The sequence below is a fragment of the Rhizophagus irregularis genome, chromosome 16, assembly GCF_026210795.1.
Source record: "Rhizophagus irregularis chromosome 16, complete sequence".
NCBI classification, from domain to species: domain Eukaryota; kingdom Fungi; phylum Glomeromycota; class Glomeromycetes; order Glomerales; family Glomeraceae; genus Rhizophagus; species Rhizophagus irregularis.
In genome coordinates, this window is record NC_089444.1 from 4426832 (window position 1) to 4450631 (window position 23800).

Here is a 23800-nt window from a genome sequence, read left to right on the forward strand (position 1 = left end):
AAATTTTTTTTCGTAAAAATCAAAAATAATTTATAAAATGAAAAATGAAATGGGTTTCCTTTCTAATTTATTTTTTTTCTCTTTTCATAAAAATTTATATTTATTTATTTTATCTTTATATCTCTTTTTATCCAAATAAAATTTTTATCAAAGAATTCATAAAATTTAAAAAAGAAAAAATGACTTTTAAAAATTTTCAAAATGAATTTTTTCTTAATTAATAATTTATGATGTATACGAATTTGCAGATCACTATATTAATTACTATTTACGGTTGATTTATCATTCTTTCATAAATATTGTATAAAAATTTTCTGTGTCATCTTTTTCATAAAAATAAAATAAAATTATAAAAATGGCTGCTACTAAAAACAGGGCGGACATACCCTATATCACATGTTGATCATTTGCTGATCATAATAAATGTGATATCACATTAACTTTGAAGCCTTATCTCAAGCCATAAATGTTCTAAAAATTATATTTAACTGTTTTGTTTAATAATTTAGGTTATCAATAATTAAATATAAAAGTATTGTAGCAAAATAAAATGTGGTTCCAAATTTAGCCTTAGGTTGAAATTTTCAATAATTCACATATATGCTGATCATCTGCTAATTTGACTTTGAAACTTCGGGCCAAGCCACAGAACTTCGGGCCAAACTTGAAACTTTCACAGTATGCTATTTAGGTATTCAAGAATTTGTGGTTAAAATAAACCTGAATAATTTTTGATAACCCGAAAGTTATCATTAAATAAATGTTTACAATTATTGTAAAATTAATATATGTCTGATATTTGACAAAATCTTTATGAATTATTTTAAGAACTAATTTATTAACAATAAATAAAATAAAATAAATAAAATCAAAATTTTATACATTATTATGTAGAATTTGTGAAAAAATTAATTCAACGGTATTTTTTTATGTGATAATATTGGACAAGTGATCGGCAAAATGATCGGCAATATCGTGATAATATGGGGATGTCTGCCCTGTTCTGCTACTATGAGTGTATTCTGTCTAATAGAAACCAAGTTTAATGATTCAAAATCTGGAGTAGAGTTTGGGGATGTAGTTTTCAAAATAGGACTACAGTATTATGAAAAATTCAAATGGAAAGTTTTCAATGGCGTCTAAATTAATCTAACTAAATTTAGATATATTGCTGTATATTGTTGATCATTTGTAATTAAACTAATATTTTGACCAAAGGTCTCATTCAAAAATGACATTTGGAAAATTTACATTCATCAAAGTAGATGGTATCGAAACAATTGCAGTTAGTTATCTACTTTATTTTGATATGTATTTTATCACCTTTTTTAAAACATAAAATATTTTATTCTTTCTTTTTATTTTGTTTAACATATATTAATTATTAAATTATATTTTTTTTTGTTATTAAAAATTTTAAACATTAGACAAAAAAAATCAATATTGTAATATATTAATTATTAACTAAAAATGGAAAACAATATGCAGATCATTTCTGAGATCTTTTTAGATTTATATAAAACGTATTCTGAAATCATTTTGCTATAAAAAAATCTGTTTATAATATTATTTTACAAGGTCTATTATAATAAATTATAATAATTAACAAACAAATGAACTTCTTTTTCCAAATTTGAATAAACAAGATATTAATCTTATACCTATAATTTTGAATTTTATTAATTAAATTGCGTTGTGTATTATTTATCAAGTAAAATAATATAAATAATTTGATTTATTGTTTATTATATTTAATAATCTCTTTATATTTCACTAACCTTAACCATTAATAGAATTTTCAAATAAAAATATTGATTAGTAATATTGTACTATATAAATTAACAGGAGAAGTATTTATATTGCAACAATATTAGATTTTTACTTCAAATGATCATCACCGTTGGCCAGAATTATCAATTTTTACCGGCACTATTTTTTTAATGCTGGTCGATCGTTATAATTTTAGTCACTGGTGATCATCACCCCCGGTGATAGTTAAAAAATTCATACGTATTATACCATTTAAAAATACACTTTCTTTACCATTTATTTATTTTGTGCAATTAATAAAGAAACGTGAAAATTACGTGAATTATTAGTATATATAATTAATAATTTTTAATATAAATTAATTTTGAATTGCATTTTTTATAGTTATTAAGACCCACTTGATTGGCAAGTCATGTTGTACACCTAATTAATCAAGAATTTTTTTTTAAAAAAATATTTTTTTCCAAACCAATCTAAATTTTTTAGTTCCTTTTTTTAATTTTAATTTTTTTTTTTGAACCAATCTTTTACTCTGGTTTTTTCTTTTTTTCAAATTTCATCATTTATCTTCCGAAAGACCTTTTTCTTTTCCTTTTTTTCTTTTTTTAAAAATTTTTCATTTTTCCTCATTTTTTTTTATTTTTTTTATTTTCAGTTTTTTTTCCAAAACTGAAAAATTATTATTTTTTTTTTTATTAAATAACTTATATTATTTTTTTTTTTTTGATCTTTTTTTAGACTGATTTCTTTTTTTATCTTTATTTTTTCCCAAATTTTTTTAAGTTTTTTTTATTTTTTCTTTCCTTTTACTTTTCAGTTTCCTTTTTCAACCCAATTTTCTCTTTGTTCCTTCCCACAAATTTTTTTTGGGGTTTTTTTCGAATTCTTTAAACCTTTTTTTTTCAGGTTAGCTTTGGCTTTTTTTCCAAACTGAAAAAATTTTTTCACCTTTTCTTTTTTGGGTTGGCTTTTTTTTTTCAAACCGAATTTTTCACCATTTAGGTTTGGATCAGGTGATCAGATCGGTGCTGCAGGCATCTTTTTCATTTCTTTTTTTTCTTATTGTAAATTTAGGATTTTTTTTTTTACTAATACTTTTTGCCCTAAATATTTTTTTTTTAATGAAAATTTTAATACTAGTACTGAACCAATTACATTGTAATCAAATCCATATTCACCATATATACAGTATATCAACAAAGTATCTATTTTCTATTAAATTTATATTGAAACCTACACTAAATAAGACCTAACTAATTTGAAACTTGTAATTACTAAAATTATTTCATATAAATTTCATTTTTGGTCCTATTTCGATTTATTTGTTTTTTTTTCAATCCATTTTTTTATTTTTTTTTTAAACCAATATTTTTTTTTGAGTTTTTTTTAAACTGATTTTTTTTAATTTTTTCCATTTTTTTTTTCTTCTAAAAACAAAATTTTTCAAGTTTTCTGATTCACCCTTTCCTTTTCAGATTTGTTTTTTCTAAAACAAAAATTATTTTTCAAATATTTATTTTTTCCATATTTTTTTTTTTAGAATTATTGTTATATAAGTATATTATTGTTATTTTGTTTTTTAGACTTGAATCTAGATCAGTAATCAGATTAACGCTATGGCATTCCACCATTAGGCCGGGCAAAAAAAAAATTAGATTCTCGTGACATAAAATTTTAAAATTGACCCGGCCGGCCAGTTTTTTTTTTATACATGTAAAAATTTTTCATATGTAATGTTTATTATATTTTGTGTAACTTTGTAATATATAAATAAATTAAACTTGATAAATCGACCTTTATCGATCTGTAGATCTCTTTTTCATAAAAAAATATGCCGATAATAATTGTACATGTCGTGTTTAATTCTAAAACAGTATTTGAGTGGGAAGGACTTCCCGTTAATAAAGATATGAACATACAAGAATTTTTTAAAGATGTAGTTGTTGACAAATTAAATCTGGAACTATGGAAGAAAAATTGTGTAGCATATTTTAGTCATACGAAAATAGGTGAAACAGAAAAAATAGGATTGGAATGCAATGCGTGGGAGACTGTAAATCAGTGCGGAAAATATGTAACATTTAAATTACTAAATGATTCTAATGAAATACCATCTATGAATACAATCAATGCATTCGAATTAATGAGATCTGCATCAATGCATAATTATCTTCCAGAATTTAAATTACCGGCAAAAAATTCTTGGGAACAATTACGCATAGATTTAAATGAATTGATTAGAAGTAATGGAGGGGGTTGGATAGGAAAAGATAATGCAAATAATATTGGAAAAAAATTTGTTACTGATTTGGCAAAATCTATTTAGTGCGTTGATATTTGCTCTTATAAAACATTCAATGAGAGATTTAAAATCCCAGCTTTATTTACCAATTTTTTTGATCGAGCACATCCTGAAAAATACAAAAGTTCAAGAAGATCATTTGATTCAGAAGAATTATAACATCATTATAAGATTTTGATGAATTACATTGAATTACCATGGATGGAAAAACCCAAATTTGCTTGGCTAAAAGAACCTTTACTGCTTTATGCAAATAATCTTTTAAAGTATGCTGAATACTTAATTAGTCAAAGAGTTATAACTGCAAGAAACCAAAGTTCTTTAACACCTGTAGTTGATGAAGAAAAGGCCGGATATATAGAAATTTTGGATGAAAATACATGGCGAAAACCTGAAGTAGTTAAAGAGTTTCGTATTCTTACGAAAACTTTAGAGGATTTGAAATATTGGGAACCTGTTAATATTAACCTATTTTGTCCAGTGTTGCGAAAGTAAGTTGGTAGTAATAATACATTACTATATAAATAACTTCTAATAAATAATAAATGAATTCTTATTTTTAATTAGGCAAAGATTTAGATTTGTTGAAAAATTAAAGGTGGCTTTCCCATTCAAAGTAGGAAAATACACATATCATCATGGAAATATACAAAATTCAGTTTATGTTTGGCGTATTGGTATTAATGTTAATGAACAGGATATGATTAACAAACATTATACAATTAGAAATAATTTGAAACAGACACTCCAAGTTTATCATACAAGAGCAATGAGAAAAGAATTTTTAGATACAGTTGAACTTTATATTGGAAAAGTAGAAAAAGCAAGAATGCGCTATATCTATTCTGTTTGGTTACAAGATTCAGCAGCTTCAATTAATTCAGAAACTCAAGATATAGATGATCGTGTAGAAGTAATGTTTGAATTAGGAGATCCTGATTTAATTACGGACTTTCGTGAAATTAATGAAGGTAGATTACCTAAATATGATGTATTTTGGGAATATTCATCCAAATATTTAGAAGGAATAGCTCAAGAATCTGTTTTAGCTGTTGATGATAGAAGACATGATATATTTCAGCATCTTGCAGTTGCAATTTCAACTTGTGATTTTCAAAATTAAGTACTTAAAATTTGTCCTCCAAATATACCAATTCCATCTGTACAATGGATTAGACTACAATTTTGGCCAAAAAATCCAACACATAAAAGTAGTATGCAATTTACGAGTAAACTCCCAATTAAATTTATGGTGCAAGCAAGGCAATTACGTTGTAATCATGAAGATTTACATTATGCTAGTGCTTTGTTTCGTTATCAAAAGGAAATGGCAATACTTTTACGTATGAATTCATGGTTAATTTTTATGGATGATAAACATAGATGTAAAGTAGGTGAACCAGGATATCCAGTTGCAGCTGTTGAAAGAGGGCGACAAGTAATAGTATCAAAAAATAAGGCTTTTAAAGTTGCAGATCATGATTTTACAAAGTGTGGTATCATTCCAAGTGTAACAATGTTATGTGAAATTCCTGCTACAATTGAAGAGTCATTTTATCGTGGACAAGTATATATTAGTTTAAAAGATCCTATATTTCAACCATCAGATTCATTACGCCATATGACAGAATTATATAAAATATTAAATAATACAAATGAAAATAAGCCTTATTTATTACTTTATACTGATGGAGGACCTGATCATCGAGTTACTTATGTTCGTGTTCAATTAGCATTAATAGCATTATTTTTTGAAGTTAGATTTAGATTTGTTAATTGCTGTTAGAACTCCACCAGGTCATTCTTGGAAGAATCCAGTTGAACGTATAATGTCAATATTGAATCTTGGTATGCAAAGTATTGGTTTAATGCGTGATGAATTGAGTAATGATTTAGAAAATTTAATGAAAAAATGCAATTCTATGGAGGAAATTCGCACATATTCAAAGGATGAACCACAATTGAAAAATGAATTAATAAATAGTTTACAGGCACCAATTAACTTAATGGAAGGTATCTTTGAACGATTATCACTAAAAGATGAGCCATTTATAACTTATAAATCAGCAACAGAAGAAGAAATTAAAGATTTATGGGAATCTTTATTAGAAATTGAAGATTCATTAAATATGGATGATAGAACAAAAAAGGATATTAAGGATAAAGTAAGTAGATTTTATTTAATATTTATTTATTAAAATAATTACTAAAAATTAATAATTAATTTTTATTTTAATAGGCTAAATTACAAGAATTTTATGACCACTGTGTTGCAAGTCACGTCATTATTTTTTTCAAATAAAAAAGTGTGGGGCAATTGATTGTAATATTTGTAAGCCAATAAGAAGTGATGAACTTGATTTTTCACAAGTTCATTCATTACCCGACCCAGTTCCAATAGCTGACAAAACTAATTATAAACAATTTGAGGATGTATATGATACAATTACAACAGAGCAATATAGACCATCTTTATTAAATCAACAACAAAAAAAGAAGAGAGCTCATATAGAATTTGGTCCTACTGCTCAATTTGTAAGGAATGTTGGAATAGTAATTGAATGTTGTGAATGCAACAAATGGCGTGTATTATATAGCAAAAGCAAGTTATCTCCCTTTGAAGTATCCATTTTGGAAAGATATCTGATACCATTCAATATACATGTGGTGATTCTTTTGAAGCTTTAGTGGAAAATGTGGAACAAAATGAATCAAATATTAATGGTGATGAGAATAGTGAACATGATTATGTAGGAGAAATTTTTAAAAAAGTAAAAGTTGATGATGGGTTAATATGTAATAATCCAACAGAAATTTCTTATTATTCAAGTGGTTTATTTGAAGAAATTTGTTTTCAGTGTGGAAAAGTACCAGAAGATGAATGCGACGAATCTGATAGACCCAATTTAAATGAAGGATTTTATTATTATTGTGATGAGTGTCATACAACAGTTTCAAGTAAAAAAAAACGTGGTAAAAATACCAAGTTTCAAGTATCAAAAAGATCACGAAAATAATATGTTGAAATTAAAATTTTATATAATAAAACAATTAATAATTTCATTATATAAAGTCACGTGATAAAAAATTTTACTACATATAAAAAAAAAAAATCTTGAATTTTTGTAAAACAGACCCGGCTGGGTCACGGGAATCTAAATTTTTTTTTTGCCCAGCCTTATATATGGTCAGCACCTTTTTTCCAATTCTTATTTTTAATAATAATTATTTTTCCTATTTTTCCTAATTACCATATTTTTTTGCTAAATTTTTTTTTGTTCTTTCAAGTAATATAATCAAGTAAATGATTTTTTTTATTTGAATAAACATGTTTCACATGATGGATAAATATATTTTTTTATTTAGTAAAAATAAAATTAGTTAAATTGAAAATTAATAAATTATAATTTTTAAATTACATAGATAATTTTTTTATCTAAATGATTAGTATAATACTTATTTTAATATTGTTCATTTCTTTTATTAATACAAGTTATACTACAATAAAAGCATTTAAGAAAAAATAAAAAATTGTTTTTATCATTTTATTATATAAACCAATATTATTTAATTGTAAATAAAAAAAAAATATTTACTCATACTTTGACTTTAATACCATTAAGGTGGATAAAAATGTAATCAAAGAATATGGAAGATTACAGGAGGAGAATAGGACTAGATTGCAAAATTATCTTATTGATGTTTAAAATACCTAATCACGAAAATTTTACGTGAATTTATTAGTAAATAAAGCTTTACTATTTAGTCCTCCTTTAAATGGTTCTTATTATCTTACTTATAAGTTATAACACAATGAATAAATTGAATGGCAGCTCCCCTGCTAATAAGTCAATTTCTTGTTAACATATATATATAATTATCTGAGACTTTTTCATCCAAATTTGGACTTATGGTTAGATCAAATGCAAAATCTAACCCATAAAAATGCACTAATTAATCCATAAAAACGAACAATTTTTCACAATTTTCATAATTTTTCATTTTAAGATATGATTGTCATGCAAAAGTAATCCAGTTTCAGGAATTTCTATATCATCCCAATTGTCTTCTTCATAATTCGTTTGTTTCTTTTGTCGTGATATCATTATTTTTTTTAATCGGTGAAATACTTTTCGTAGAATAATAATCTCATTAATATATATATTTTATTATTCTGGGATATCATTTTGGCACAAAAAAATCTATCGAATTATTTGATATGAGGGTTAATTAAGTTGAAAATCAACCGCAAATTTAATAATTTGACATCTGTTTTTTTTACAAAAAAAAATAGGGAATAAAATAAGTTTCATAATGAAATATTTTCTTTGCATTTTAGCTTGATTTTTTGATTTTTCTTTTTCTAACATTATTCATCGGAGTTTTTTTTCAGAAAATTTTTTATAGAGGGCAGCAGTCGGATTAGTCACTCCAAAATAGTAATAATGTTTATCTCAGGCTCAATTCAACATGTATTATTATTGGCTCATACTGATATAACGCAATAAGCGGTTACGTCGATTTTTTATTATTTTATCTTGCTATTAAATTATTCAGATTATAGTTATGTACAAGTTGATATTTGATTATCTTCTAAACTAATATATGAAATTATCGGTCAAACAGAACCAGTGTGATCCTATAGGGAATATTTTATAAAAATATTTTAACATTATATACATATCAATATAAATATTTTTTTTAAAAAAAAAATATTATTATTTTATTCTATGATATAATATAAATAATAGGGTATAGCAATAATTACTATGTATAACTTATACGTGTTATTCATTATAACTTTTTATATGTATAAAAAATTTATTCGTTAATTTGTAGTATGTTACAGTATTAAATTTTAATAAATAGACGCTAATTATCAAATGAAACGTATTAAAGTGTACTGTTAATAATGGTTGTATAGTGATGTAAAAACAGCACGGTGATGAACCGAAAATATATGATACATTTTTCCACTTTCATTATTCTCCTCTCTTGGTATGAATAATTTAACTTTATTTCCTAATCGGTAATTAACAATTTCATTGATGTATAAAGAATCGAAAAGCTTTAAATGTAGCAGGACACACTATTTTAACAGCGTTATTGATGACAAATAAATGTGATGGACCAATCTAATCTCGGTTAGGAATATTTTTTCGTATGATATGAAACGAGCTTAATCATTTTTAGTTAAGGTAATAAGGTCAGAAACACTATTATCCATCTGATTCCGTCGGCAATCAGGCTTTTCTATAATTTTAATGATATTCGGGTCACAATCGCGTGAAGATATTCTGTCGGAATAGATCTAAAGCACTTTTCACTATGTGTAATATCGTTAATTACCACTCTCTTATTCTTTATAACTATAATAACTGAATGGAAATCCGTAGTATATGGTGAGTTTGAATAAGTTAAAGGGATATGATGATTTTTCTTTGTTCTGTGATTACATTGTATTTATAATATTTGAAATATTTAAGAGAAGATGCTAATGTATTAGGCCTATCAGCCTAAGTAACTGAATTCAACATAAAAGAACGGTCAAAATTCCAATTTCATTTCATATTCTTTAAAAAGTAATTATCGTTAACATTCATTAACTGTTAAGTATTCATATGATATACTAATGGTATGATAGTTAATTCATTTTTTTTTTAACAATATTAAAAAACATTTTAATTCGTGATCCGTGAGTCAACTGTAAAAAATTCATTTCTGCAAATTTATGTAATTTTTTCATATTTTTTTAATACATAATATTTATTCCAAAGTTTCAAATAATTTGTTTTTTACAATAATTTTTTCACATAATTTTTTACTTTTATTTGACGCCACGCCAGATTCCCATTTTCTGCAGATCGTTTGCAGTTGACAAATTAAAGCTTTAATTAATAAATAATATTATCTTACCGCGTTTACCTAAATTAAAATATTACTTGTTTCAACCCTATAAAAAAGGAATGTTCAGAAAACATACATAAAATAAACATAAAATGTACATTATACATAAAATGTCTATAGAATGTCCATAGAATACATAGGATATATGCAAAGGGGACTCATATACTTTTTTGTACATTTTATATACAGTGAGCCCATTTTGTATATTTTTTATATACAGTATTTTATGGACATTCTATAGACATTTTATGTATGGTGCCGGAACTCTATACTCAAAAATAAAATTGTGATAATTATAAATTTTTCAACACTTTAATAAAATAGAATTTCAAAGAAATAAACCGGTAACTTTGTTCTACAAGACAAGTACTATTAAATTACCGGTCAGATTTTCAAAAAAATATCTACATAAAAAGTTATACGCGTTTGAAATTTGGTTATTTTTATATGATTGGCCCAAATTTGAAACAAAAAGTCACATAAATGCATTTATTTTATAAGAATTTACATAAATCGTATTGACATTTAATTATTTTAAGGCTTAAAATGGCTTAAAATGTCCTTAATTTACTTAAAAGTCAAAATTCAACCCCATTTTAGCTTGATTGTTCTTAAATAAATACTACTTTCTGCTTTATTCTTTAGCCGATTTCCTTTTTTTTCCTTTTTTGTACATGCTCGTATCTGTTTTTTCTCTATTTTTTGTCTAAAATTGTGAGTTTTTATTGGCTATTGTGCTTCTCACGTGATAAATTAAAAATTTGAAACATTTTTGAGTATAGAGTTCCGGTACTATATATTGTATATTTTACATATATATTCTAAACATTCCTTTTTTATAGGGCAACAGACAGAATATTTCTAGAAAAAAATCTTTAAATGTCTCGAATCTCAAGAACAAGAATAATATTAAACCTGAGTTAATAAAATTTTTTAAATACTAACTTAAATTTATTAAATAATACTCTGACTATTTTCGAAAAAACTGATTAATTTTATTGAATAAAATTAGACAAGAAAACCATTCATTATTAATAAAATAATAAACTACTTCAAATAAATTATTTTACCTGATTCGTTTAAATTTAACATCAAAGCATTCTCAAACTATGAACTAAGCAATAAAAAATATAATTATTTTTCTAGTTTTTTACTCTACTAGAAGAACTCAGACATATGATCAATTTTCTAAAAAATTTTTATGGGGCTGAAATGATCTGTGTAGGCGGTCATTATTGATAGTTTAACTCTAGAGACTATGGTTCAACTGCCAATATAAATTCTTGCATCTTAGTCGTAAAAATCGCAAATTTACTTCCAAACTTAATCATGATATCATCATATCTTTGATATGTTTAAAAAATGTCATTTACTAAGAAATGTTACTTTTTTTATATTTTCTTTTAGTAAACTGTCTTATTTTATAATAATACTTGTATAATAAATAAATAATGAAATTGTTAAGCAAATAATTACATATATGGCTTATTAAATCTGGATCATCACATGAATTAGTTTTATTACTATTGTAAAATTTGTGGCTTTGATCACAATACTTAATACTTTTATGAGTTTTTCCAATACCCAACTTTTTTTAAGCCCCATAATGAATAATCAAGTTAAAGGCTTACATTAATCGCAAATAAGGCTTAGATATGTATGGCTTAGTTATTTCTTAATTATCAAGATCATCACATGAATTAGTTTGATTTAATACGATATTGTATATAAATACTTTCACTGATCTCTTGATTTTTCTTTTTTTTTCTTTTTTTTTTAATCACATTTTTATAATTTATGATAATGAGCTGCTTATCTAGATCACAACAATTCGTAAGTCCAAGCACAACAAGAAGTGCACAAGTTGCTAGAGTTGTTGTTAGAGATAACAGCAATGAACAAGCTTTTACGGTATTTATATTTTTTAATTCATTGTTTTAACATCATTTTTAAAAATCTATTTATGGGAAGATACATGGAGCTTTGTATCCTATATTTTCTCAGTGTGGAGAGTAATACTTTGAAGTCCGAGTTATTTATAGACAAGTAGTATTATTCAAAAACATAATATATTTTTAAAAATGGATTAATGTAATAGTATCAAACAATTAAATTGAATGTAACTAATTATTTCTTTTCTTAATAATATAAAGCCTACAATTTCTAGAACATTGAGAGAGACATTATTTACCCAGGGGAATACAAGAAAATTAAATGATGATGATTTTAAGTTATATAAGGATTCATCAGGATGTGCTAGTTTAAGATGTGAAAATGATCTGATATCTGTTCACCAAAATCAGATTGATGATGTTGTTGATTTTGAGACCTTTAATAAATTAAAAGAATTTAGCTCCAAAGTTCAGAATTTGGAGGAGGAAATTAATTCTAAATTAATAAAATTAAAAAATAACATCACCACAAGCAGCAACAGCACAAGCAGTACCACCACCGCCACCACCACTACCACCACTAGCAGCAACAGTACAAGCAGTACCACCACTGCCACCACTACTACCACCACTAGCAGCAACAGCACAACCACCACTACCACCATCAATAATAAATCAAAAAAAATCCACAAAGACATTGATAAACTAACAAAAAATATTGTTGATCTTGTTGAAAATATCATGCCGCCTACGTTTTTGCAGTCATTACTCATAATGCCAAAAGATCAGCTTCAATTATATAAATTACATAAAGTAGTCCTATATGAATATAATAAATATATTGATGAAGTGTATGTATCAGTTAATAATATATCCAATAGATTATCAACATCTGATAATTATTCTTATGTGAAAAATAAGGAAAGGAAAAGTAGAAATTTATTTCCCTCCTTTAAAAATAAATTAAATGATATATTATTAAAACATGCAGATAAATTTGGATTTGTCGGTTATCAGGAGCAGTATCACCCAGAAGCATCGTCATCATCATCACAGCCCTCACAGCCAGCATTATCATTACACCAGGAACATAAAAACAAAAAACTATTAAAAAAAGTCAATAAAAAAAAATAAGATATATGCATAACCTGTTATATAAAGAATATAAAGAATATAAAGAAAACAATCCGAATGATATCAATTTGGATTTAAAAGAATATCCACCAGTTGTTATAAATCAGATTGGAGAAAAAAATAAAGATCTTAAAACGGTGGATTCTATTTCTATGCATTATGATTTATCTAATTTTAAAACAATTGAAGGTATATATATTAATTAAATTTGTATTTGAATTTGTTATATTAAATTAACCATCATACTATTTAGGTAATTATCATTGTATAGATGAGAACAAAGCAACTTTATTTCGTCTATTTGAAGTTCCAAAAGAAAAAGAGCAGCTGATTGTAAATGCAGATCATGCTGTTCAAACATATTGGACTCATATTCACAATGATTTCAACCATGCTCCACCAAAATTTAAAGGTTTTAATTACGAATCTCAAGGTAAAATACATGATTATTACTTATGTTTTATTTCGTTAAATTAATTAAACTAATCAAAAGTTCTATCAGATTCAGGAACACAACCCTTTACACAGCACTTTGGGATTTTTCAAAGCAATAATAAATTTGTATACCAATCCCAGGATTATATGTGTAAAGTTAAGAATGATGAATATTTTAATCATTCTTGGTATGTTTTTATTCATTTTTATTTGATTTTTTTTATAATAATTTGGCATTTTAAACATTACTATTTTATAATATTTAATAGTTGCGTTGACAAAATGCTATATGAAATTAATGAGGTGGCAGATTATATCGCAAATATAATGGAATTTTATTATCCATCAATGTATAGAAATTTAAGTAATCTTTGCTTTCCACCGCAGGTAAATAATTAAAAAATATCATTATTTTCATAAATTAAATACTTAATTTTTGGTTTATTATAAAGGGAAAAATTTTGCATCGCGCCCTGCGATTTTCTAAAATTACACTTCAGGGGTGCGATACCAACATATTACAGCTTAAAAATAATTTTCATTACATGCGATACATAAATATGTCACTTTATTAAATTTATATTATATTTTACATTCTACAATAAAAAGTAATTACAAATTACATACAATATTTATTGTTGGCGTTCTTTAAGTTTGTCATTCTTATGATATGCTGCATTGTGACCGCACTGTCCACATATAAGACATTTATATGTATTTCGGCTTGAACAACCACTTTTACTACTTTCTCCCTTTTCATGCTCAATACTACTTCTATATCTCTTTGTTGGAGGACGGCCTTTAGTTTTAGCTTTTAGTGGATTTTGAATATTTCCAAGTTCTTGAAATTCATTACTTATATTGGTTGATTCATTAATATGATTTTGTTCCATTTCAATTTCTGTATTGCTTTCTGAAATCATTTCATAGTTTCGCTTCTTTTTATTGATATAATCTTGTAATATAAGTTCCATTTCGTTATCATTAGATTCAAGTGCAAGTAAAGTAGCTTCACGGGCCATACCCCATAATTTACCATACTTTTTTCTTTTTTCAATAGCTTTCTTCATTATAGGTACAGTTTTTGGAATGGTATTAGCTTTACGAGTTGGAATCCTTATTTCTAAATCATTATTAGTATTATTTTCCAGGTTTTCATTTTCATGAAGAAAAATTAATCCAGTTTCTTGCGTCAATGGTTTTTCTTGATAAACATCTTGATACCATCTTTCTGGAATCATTGAAATATGAAAACCAGCAACTTTTGAAAACATCATTATGCGTAAATAATGATGGCAAATTATACCCCTTGATATTGTGGTTAAACATGTACATAGAAACGAAATTTCATTGGAAATTACAATATAATGCATATGATCTTTTTTACCAGGACGAATATCGCAAATTTTCCAGATTTCTTTTACATCTTCTTTACCAATTTCATCAATAATTGACTGTAAAGTAATTTGCTGTGCGTCATAAGAATCTTCAATAAAACCTTCTATTTCCTAACAATAAAATAAATGTTACAGTTAGTATGATACTTAATCATGAATTCTTATTTATCTATCAAACCTTTAACCCATAATCCATACCCTAACCTAACACTAATAACACACCCTAATCCCGTACCCTAACCTAACCCTAATGCCACTAACCCTAATGCCATACCCTAATCCCGTACCCTAACCTAACCCTAATACCATACCCTAATCCCGTACCCTAACCTAACCCTAACCCTAACCCTCTAACTCACGATTAATAATTACCTGTTCTTGAGTAAAATCCAGTTCTGAAAATAAAGCGATAGTTGCTTGGAGATATAGACATTGTGCCATTTCTACTTTAATAGCAGTTATAGTATTTATACATAAATACTTTTCCATTATCTTAATTACAGATGGAAAAAGATCTTCTCCTATTGATACTGAAATTGAACTAGTAGTTGAAGATCGATATTCATGAAATCTTCCCCATTGAATTTCTGAAATAAGTCGTTCAGATAATTGATCAACAAGTTGACACAAAGTGGAATTACTTCTAACAGTTTTTTTAATGATTGCATTCATTCCTTCAACTCGGGAAGTACTTTCAATGCCAGCTGTAAATATTTGTTTCAAATAACAGCGTGCCCATGATTTATTTGATGGCCATAATACTCTAAGAAGATAATCTTTAGCTAATGGAAAATTTTCTAACAAACTAGTCCATCGTGAAAAAAATAAAGGTTCACAGAGACTATTGCGACATTTATAAAACTTTTCAATGAAACTATTATACAAACTTCCTAGTTTTGCTTTCAAATTTTTTGGCAAATTTTGGGCAATATGATATATACAATGTGCATGATAACTGTTTGGAAATTGAAGAGGAATTGCAGCATCCATTGCTGGATCTGCATCTGTAAAGAATACTATTGGTTGTTTTTCAGTTGCTTGAAGTGCACACTGCAAAATCCACTGGTATGTTTCAAATGTTTCGTCACTTACAATAGCTTGTGCAAGTAATCTTGTGCGTCCATTATTATCTATACCAACAAATAAACTTAATGGCATATTGTACATATTTGTTTTAGCTGTGTTGTCATTAATAATTACATCATGATATTTAATCCAAAGAATAATTTGTTCAGGAGTCATCCAGAAGACCCGCACAAGACGATTATCAGCATCAAGTTCAAATTTAAGAAAAAAATGAGGATTTTCTTGCTTTTTTTGTACAAGACCTATAAGAAGATCAGATGCATCATTGTGCATATTACTACGGCTGATAATCTTGATTCTTTGTATGGCGTTTGACAAATCTGAGTCTGTGTAATTAATTTTTGGAAATCGTGCCTTTAAAAGATTGCGTTGTACGGTAATTGAAAGGTTTGCATGTTTAGTCATTATTTCAATTTCATCCATTATTTCTTTTGAAATTTCTCTATATCTACTATTAAATTCACAAGTATCTGATCTTAATTCATGATTGTGTTCATTTTCAAATAAACTAATGGTAATGTTTGTTGCATGTTCTGGAAATATCAAATTTATGTGCCAGGGGCACTGACGCTTTTTAGTTCTGGTATTTCGTTGATTTCCAGTTTCCTTTTTATTTGACTTGAACTTTCCACCAAACTCACATGTAAATGTTCTTTTTGTGATTAATTGACTGGATTTATTTCTTGATATTCGATACTTATTTATAGAGAAACCATTACGACGCCCATATTCCTCAAGAAATATTTCAGCTTCTTCCCAAGAAGCAAAAGTTGTATCAAGACTAATATTTTCAGTGGCAATTTTAAGAGAGGGTTCATTATCCAAACCTTCTTGAATAGTATCGGAAATATTGTTATTGATATTTTCTTGAATAGTATCAGAAACATTAATATTTTCTTCTTTATCTTCATTAATAATAGATACATTATCCATAATGTGATGAAAGGATAAAAAAATATGATAAAGGTGAAAAAAATATTTTTATTTATCGTGGGAATAAAAAGGAAAAAGAGATTACGTGTATTATACTATGGGAAAATTTGTATATAAACTATCAATGATCAATCAGTAAAATAATAAGGCGATATTATTAATCATCGCCCAATAAAAATTTTATTTAAGAGCGATGCATGATAATCATCGCATGATATATTTAAGAGTAAGATATAGAATTTGTATATGAAGTGATAAATATGGAGATCACACCCCGCGATGTATACATTAATTCTATTATAAATTCCTAGGTTAAAAAATTATTTAAGGTATTCGGAATGTGTGCTGTAAATTTCAATACTATCTGTGGATGTCATATAGATCGTGATGATGATAAATATGGTTTTTGTTGGCTTGTACCATTAGGTGAATGGAAAGGTGGTGATTTAATATTTCCACAACTTAATATACGTATAAAATTAAAACCTGGAAATATTTTAGCATTTAGGTCTAATTTATTAGTACATGGAAATCTTCCATGTTCTGGTGTTAGGCATTCATTAGTATTTTTCACACATAATGATTTATTTCCTGAATCTTTTATTCATATAAATAACAACAATAATAATAATCAAAAAAAAGAAAATCAAATGTTAATCAAAAAAATAAAAAGAAAAAGAAAAAATAAAAATAAAATTTTATTATCAAAATATCTTGCAAATTGTATATTATTCATGTAAAAATTTATTTTTTAAAATTTTTAATATAATGACAAGTTATAGAAATAAAGTAACAAAAAAGCAAATCTAATCTAATTATTTACTAAAGAGACAATAAAAGGTCGTATAACCACATGATTTTATTGTATGTTAACAATGTAATCATTAGAAAGTCGCGTAGTTGCGTTAACAATGGATCTCAAGGTAGATATCAGGTTTTTTTTAAAAAAAAATTCATCTTTTTTTAACGAAATGATCATTAACGTTTCCTTTTTTTTTAGGTGGTCGGTCCCTCAAATCCCTTAGACATGAAGGTATAATGATCTATTTCTTTAATATAATAAAAACTTCGAAAATTTTATTTTTATTTTTTTATTTTTTTTCTTTATTAAAAACGGTTTTAACTTTTTTTTATTTGTATTTTTTTGTAGGTAATATTTAAACAAAAAAATTTTTTAATCGAATAGTCATGTGTTGTTTGATCACGTGACTTATTACAACGAATGTGCATCCAATCATTGTAAATTGAATAAAAAAAAATAGTTTCTTGAAAGAATTTTGGATCAACATTAGCATCAATAGCAATTATCCAATTAATAAAAAGTTAGTTTCAGTTATGAAATATTTATATTAATTGCTTTTTTTTCATTATTCCACAAATTCAAACTTTCAACTTTTCTAAAATCTGAAGCTTCGCGTGATGTGGTGGCAGTAAATTAGTTGGAATCACAACAATTTTTTAATTTTTTTAAAAAATTTATAATGACTGATATTCAAACTAATTATTTGGTCATTATTCGTTCTTTTATTCAACCTAATATTAGTAATATATTCGACACAAAACTTTATGTCAAATTATGGTCTAAAGACGACCCAAATTTAGTTTCAGTATTTATTAATTTGACTTTAATATTAGTTACAAATCTGAATTTATTAAACACTTTAAATATCTGCATGTTTATAGCAACTATCTAATATAATCAAAATTCGGTCCACACGCACGTTAAAAATCGTCTTTGATATAAAAATATCATCATCCGTTCCAAAAGATGCCGAAACCTAAAAATAAAAAGAAACATTAATGAAATGTTTCTTAAAGATTCTTCCCAAAATTCATACCTCCCAAAGAAAAATCTACTCAAAATCTATAAAAAATTTCCGAGTCAAATTCGTTCAAGTCCGACCTAAAAATGAAAAATATATCTACAAAATAGAAAAGAGGTGTTAAAAAAAAAACTTTGAAAAAAAGTTTCAACCCGAACCGTTTCTTAACTTACTTATCATCCAAGATCTAGTAAGTTCAATGAAGCAGAAACCTACAAAAATGTTAAAAACAAATTAATAAAAAAAATTAAACTGAATAGTAATATAAAAAAAAAACTTTAAAAAATTTTCGAAGTGAAACGCTACAAAACCTACCAATACGATCTAGGAAGTGCAAATCTGTCGATAACTGTACAAAATAAAAGATTAATAAAAAAAAAATTAAAAAACCAAAATTAATAATAATAAATAAACTTATGAAGAAATTCCGCCCTACAAAAGTAAGAGAAGAAAGGTCGGGGAAAACAAGAGAGAGAGAGGAAGGGGTAAAGGGAAAGAGAGAAAGAAGAGTGAGAGGAAAGGTGAGAAGGGTAAGGTGGGAAGCGCGAGAGAGAAGGTTGAGAACGGTGAAGGAAAAAAATAAAGAAAAAAGAAACGTTAGTACGTTTCTTCAAGCCAATGTCAAAAAAACCCTTCCCAATGGACTTACCAGCAGGTCATTTCTAAGGCTAGGCTAGTGTCCATGAAAAGAAAAGAAACGTTAAAAAATGTTTCTAATGGCAAAAAAAAACCCCCCAAAAAATTGTTTCGCAACGTTCTTACCGAACTCAAACCCCTAGATCGACACCAAGACCCAAAAAAAAAAGAAACGTTAGTAAAAAGTTTCGAAGACTTCACTTCAAAACCTATAATTTCCAAAATTCGAATCCGTCTAAACACAAACTAAGCCGAAAGATCTACAAAAAAATTTTAATATTGAGTTTCATTTACCAGCCAAATAATCTACAAAAAAATTGTGAAATGTTAATAACAAAATCAAATAGAGTTTCATTTCGATCGAAAATCATCTATTCTGTCCATAAATTGAAACCGAAAAGAAATTGGAGTACCTACTACCTACAAGACAAAAAACGAAATGTTAAAAAAATGTTTCATTGCAAGATTTAATAAAAGTAATAAAAGTTTGCCGAAACCCCTACCGAACTCTTCGCGTTCTAGCCTTTAGGGCCTGACCGTCTAGAAAAAAAAAGAAAGAAAACGAAACGTTAGTTAACGTTTCGTTAAAATAAAAAAAGAAATTTAAAGAAAATCCAAAGCCCAAGTTCGGATCGAAGTACTACAAAAGAAAACCAAAAGCCCAAGTTCTAATTAAAGTCGGAGCAACAAACGATCAAAGTTCTCCAAGCAGGAGTCGAGCCTACACCTGGCTTATGATTGAATTGTATACTTTACCATCGAGCCCTCGGGACCAAAAAGAAAGGTTCAAAGGCTCGAATCAAAGGAACCTACAAAAGAAAAATCCAAGGACCGAGGCTACCTACAAAAAAAAGAGAAAAAAAATCAAGTCCGAGCAGAATGAAGAATTCTACAGAATAAAAAAAAAATTCGAAAGAAAGAAACCTACAAAAAAAGAAATTCTGAACCGAAAAGATGTCTGCAAAATAAAATCCTAAAACGTACCTATAAGAAATAAAAATCAAACCTATAAAAAAAATATCCCAGTAGAAATCAGATCAAAATATAATAGCCTACACAAAAACTAAATAATACAACAAATACCCTTTCAACTCTTCCAATTCAGTATGAAAATCGGATTGTATGTGTTCTTGGATTTGAGTGGTCCATAATGCAAGTTGTCTATAAATTCTCCTGCAGAAATAAGTGAAACTGAGTATTCTTTTTGCTTTGACATTGCTTTAGTATTACTTTAGAAGAAGTTTAATAAGTAAGATTAGAAGGATTCTGAAAAACGTTTAAAATGTATATACTATATGTCGATTACCGCTTATCAGGCGGATTACGAATTAATATTATATAGGTTCTCGCACTGTTCTCGAGATTCGAGACATTTAAAGATTTTTTTCTAGAAACATTCCGTCGGTTCAAACTAGGTAAACGCGATAAGAAGCTTTAAAATGTTTTTTAATATTTGAGTTAACTATCATACCATTATAATATGAATATACTTAACAGTTAATGTTAACGATAATGTAATTTTTAAAGAATCTGAAATGAAATTGGAAATTTGACCGTTCTTTATATTGAATTCAGTTATATACTGTAGGCGTAATACAGTAGTAATACAGTAGCATCTTCACTTAAATATTTCTAATATTATAAATACTTTAGTATTAAAATTAAATGTAATCATCATAGAACAAAGAAAAGTCATCATATCCCTTTAACTTATTCAAATATTAAAGATTTCACTTTTTCCAAACGGGAGATTTAGGGATGGGAAAATAATGGTTAATTATAAATTTGGTTAATTAACTGGTTAATTAACGGTTAATTAACGGTTAATTAACCTATAGTTAACTAATATATTGATTTTTTATAAATAATAAAATAAAACAATAAAATTTATTTATTTATTAAAATAATTATAATAAATCTTATATGTTTTATTTATTCTTCATCATCTAAACTTATTACATTTGACTCAAATTCAAGTATAGTACTATTATCACTATCACTATTATAATTACTTTTACTATTATAAGAATTAGTATTTTCATTATTTTCAAAAGTTTTGGAGCAATAATTACAAGTTATAGAAGGATGTTTTTTATTATTACTTTCTGTTTCAGTAATTTTCTAATGCTTCCAAACTTTTTCTTTCTTTTTCCCATAATTGCAAGAATTTTTTTTAAAGAAAAAAAAATCATAAAAAAAAGATTATCAAGTTATACAAAACATAAATTAACATAAATTATCTATACCATTTTTTACCAATAATTATCAAATTATAATTAAATCACATGACTTAAATTCTGCATTTTTATTGGTTAATTTAAAGTAACGGTTAATTAACCATTTTAAACTAATTATAAATAACATAATTAACGGTTAATTAACGCCCATCCTTAGGGAGATTACTACGAATTTTATAGTTATAAATAATAAGGGAGCGGTAATTAATGATATTACATATAGTGAAAAGTGCTTTAGATCTATTCCGACGGAATATCAATCTTCACGCGATTGTGACCGAAAAAAATTCCGAATATCATTAAAATATTTAAAATTATAGAAAAGCAATAGTGTTTCTGACCACTAAAAAATGACGTGAAATATAGTCATCAATAACGCTGACAGCGTCTGTTTATTAAAATTTAATACTGTCAGAATTTTTCAAAGTGTATTCTGTAACATAGTCAAATATATTTTAATTAAGGATTATATAAATATTATCTCAAATATTATTATTATTATTGATAATATGCAGGATATAGGATATGATGGAGTTTAACTAGAGAAACTATGTTAAATCCAAAAAAACAATGATCGGTTTCAATACTTTAAATGATTTATACCCAGCATACGTCTTTAGTTTCAATTATCAAAAAGTCATGTAATACGAGATCAACGACACAAAATCTCAAGTTTCTTTGCGACTATTGAAAAGTTGACACGTTCGTCTTTTATTGTTTTTATAAAAATTTAAAAAAGTTTTATGCAGGGTAGATAATCTAAGTTGATAAAGAATCTTAGATTTGTTCACCCCAAGTATAGTTTCTTATATAAATTTCACTTAAATAGCGTCTAAGATAAATTTTATAAAAAAATCCCATAATACGAAATAGATAAACTTTATAGGAGTATTTTCATATAAATATGTAATGTAGTGTCTTAAAATACCATTTTACTGCTTCCCAGAATACTTTGGTTAATGTACTGTAGTTGTTGTGTGATTCTAGCGTTGTGTCTTTTATTCGTTGTGATCTTAGTGAAGAAATTATAATTTTATTCAGTTGGATGATCTATTTATTTAATTTTTTCTTTTAAAATAATTATAACGTACCGACGTACCGTCGTACCGCCAATATTTTTGTGTTACGCGATCTAATGAAAATCTTTCCATCTCTCGCGAATTACCAAAATTATAAAGTATAAGGTAAGGCATTTCAATATTAGGTTAAAATCATTCCATAATACGTTGTCGATTTCTATTATATTTTGTTGCATAAATCTCATATATAGCATGGAAAGGTTATGTCACGAATCTATTAATATTCCTCAGAGAAAAAAAAGGTTAGAAAATATAGTTCAACAATTATTTACAATATTATAATTATATAGTAGTAAAATGAAATATACTAGTAATCAGATTTTTTTTTTATTTAAAAATTTATTATTGAATAAAATCTTGTGACTAGTTACTTACTATATTTGTATTACTCTGATTGTGAGAAATTTCTTGATAACTTCTTGCTTAGATGATAAAATCACGGCGATATGAGAGAGCCTCGAGTGATAGAATCTATTTGAGATAGTACGAAATGTATATATTGACTTGCGAAGATATATTTTTTTCCATCCAATTTTTAATTCTAGACACAAAAATATATTCATATTTTTATCAATATTTATAATACCTAGTAATATTAAATACGGTTATGGGGATCTAAGAAGCTTGATTTATTTTTGTCTGCATCTCCAATAAGAACTTTATATTATATCTGATACAGTATAATTTTCATAATTGATATTTAAAATATAATTTTTTCAAACTTTATTTTCAAGATAATACTTAAAAATTAGATGTTTTATTTTACATATAATAAATATAATTTACTGAATATTAAGCATCTTTTATGTATAAAAGTTCCAAGAATGTTCATCAAATTTTGTCGTCTACTAAAAATAGTAAAATCGACGTAGTGGAAAAGAGAATTTCGTATAGTTTAATGTTTTAATACAATGTACTTAAAAATACAATGTATGGTATCCGATCAAAATATGTAATATAATACTTAAAATCGTACAATACAATATATAAAAATGTATAATATAGTGTTTAAAAATGTAAAATACATTGTAAACAAAATTTTACAATTTATTATTTCATTAATGCGCGTTTTGAGGGTGCACAATTCAAGTATCATAAAACAAAATCTTGCCCAATTTTGTAATTTTTTTGTGCATGAACCTGCGAACTTTAAAAGGAACAAATAAACA

The 23800-nt window shown here is 26.1% G+C and overlaps 6 protein-coding genes across 6 annotated transcripts; 5 read left to right on the forward strand and 1 right to left on the reverse strand.

Moving 5' to 3' along the window:
- Nucleotides 1–3601: 3601 nt before the first annotated feature.
- On the forward strand, nucleotides 3602–4096 carry OCT59_008632 (uncharacterized protein; the record flags this gene model as incomplete). Its single annotated transcript, XM_025329026.2, has 1 exon — nucleotides 3602–4096. One exon carries the CDS (start codon nucleotides 3602–3604, stop codon nucleotides 4094–4096), a length of 495 nt encoding a protein of 164 aa, XP_025164322.2.
- A 153-nt stretch (nucleotides 4097–4249) lies between these two features.
- Nucleotides 4250–4567, forward strand: OCT59_008633 (uncharacterized protein; the record flags this gene model as incomplete). Its single annotated transcript, XM_066142640.1, has 1 exon — nucleotides 4250–4567. One exon carries the CDS (start codon nucleotides 4250–4252, stop codon nucleotides 4565–4567), a length of 318 nt encoding a protein of 105 aa, XP_065999503.1.
- Nucleotides 4568–6201: 1634 nt separating this feature from the next.
- Nucleotides 6202–7089, forward strand: OCT59_008634 (uncharacterized protein; the record flags this gene model as incomplete). The annotated part of the gene is made up of 3 exons (XM_066142641.1): nucleotides 6202–6237; nucleotides 6380–6625; nucleotides 6712–7089. The coding sequence occupies 3 exons, from the start codon at nucleotides 6202–6204 to the stop codon at nucleotides 7087–7089; spliced, it is 660 nt and encodes a 219-aa protein (XP_065999504.1).
- Nucleotides 7090–11782: 4693 nt separating this feature from the next.
- OCT59_008635 (uncharacterized protein) lies at nucleotides 11783–13839 on the forward strand (the record flags this gene model as incomplete). The annotated part of the gene is made up of 6 exons (XM_066142642.1): nucleotides 11783–11890; nucleotides 12133–12987; nucleotides 13113–13194; nucleotides 13259–13438; nucleotides 13508–13628; nucleotides 13710–13839. The coding sequence occupies 6 exons, from the start codon at nucleotides 11783–11785 to the stop codon at nucleotides 13837–13839; spliced, it is 1476 nt and encodes a 491-aa protein (XP_065999505.1).
- A 233-nt stretch (nucleotides 13840–14072) lies between these two features.
- Nucleotides 14073–15326, reverse strand: OCT59_008636 (uncharacterized protein; the record flags this gene model as incomplete). Its single annotated transcript, XM_066142643.1, has 3 exons — nucleotides 14073–14395; nucleotides 14876–14948; nucleotides 15210–15326. 3 exons carry the CDS (start codon nucleotides 15324–15326, stop codon nucleotides 14073–14075), a joined length of 513 nt encoding a protein of 170 aa, XP_065999506.1.
- A 1723-nt stretch (nucleotides 15327–17049) lies between these two features.
- OCT59_008637 (uncharacterized protein) lies at nucleotides 17050–17596 on the forward strand (the record flags this gene model as incomplete). The annotated part of the gene is made up of 2 exons (XM_066142644.1): nucleotides 17050–17082; nucleotides 17168–17596. The coding sequence occupies 2 exons, from the start codon at nucleotides 17050–17052 to the stop codon at nucleotides 17594–17596; spliced, it is 462 nt and encodes a 153-aa protein (XP_065999507.1).
- Nucleotides 17597–23800: the final 6204 nt, after the last annotated feature.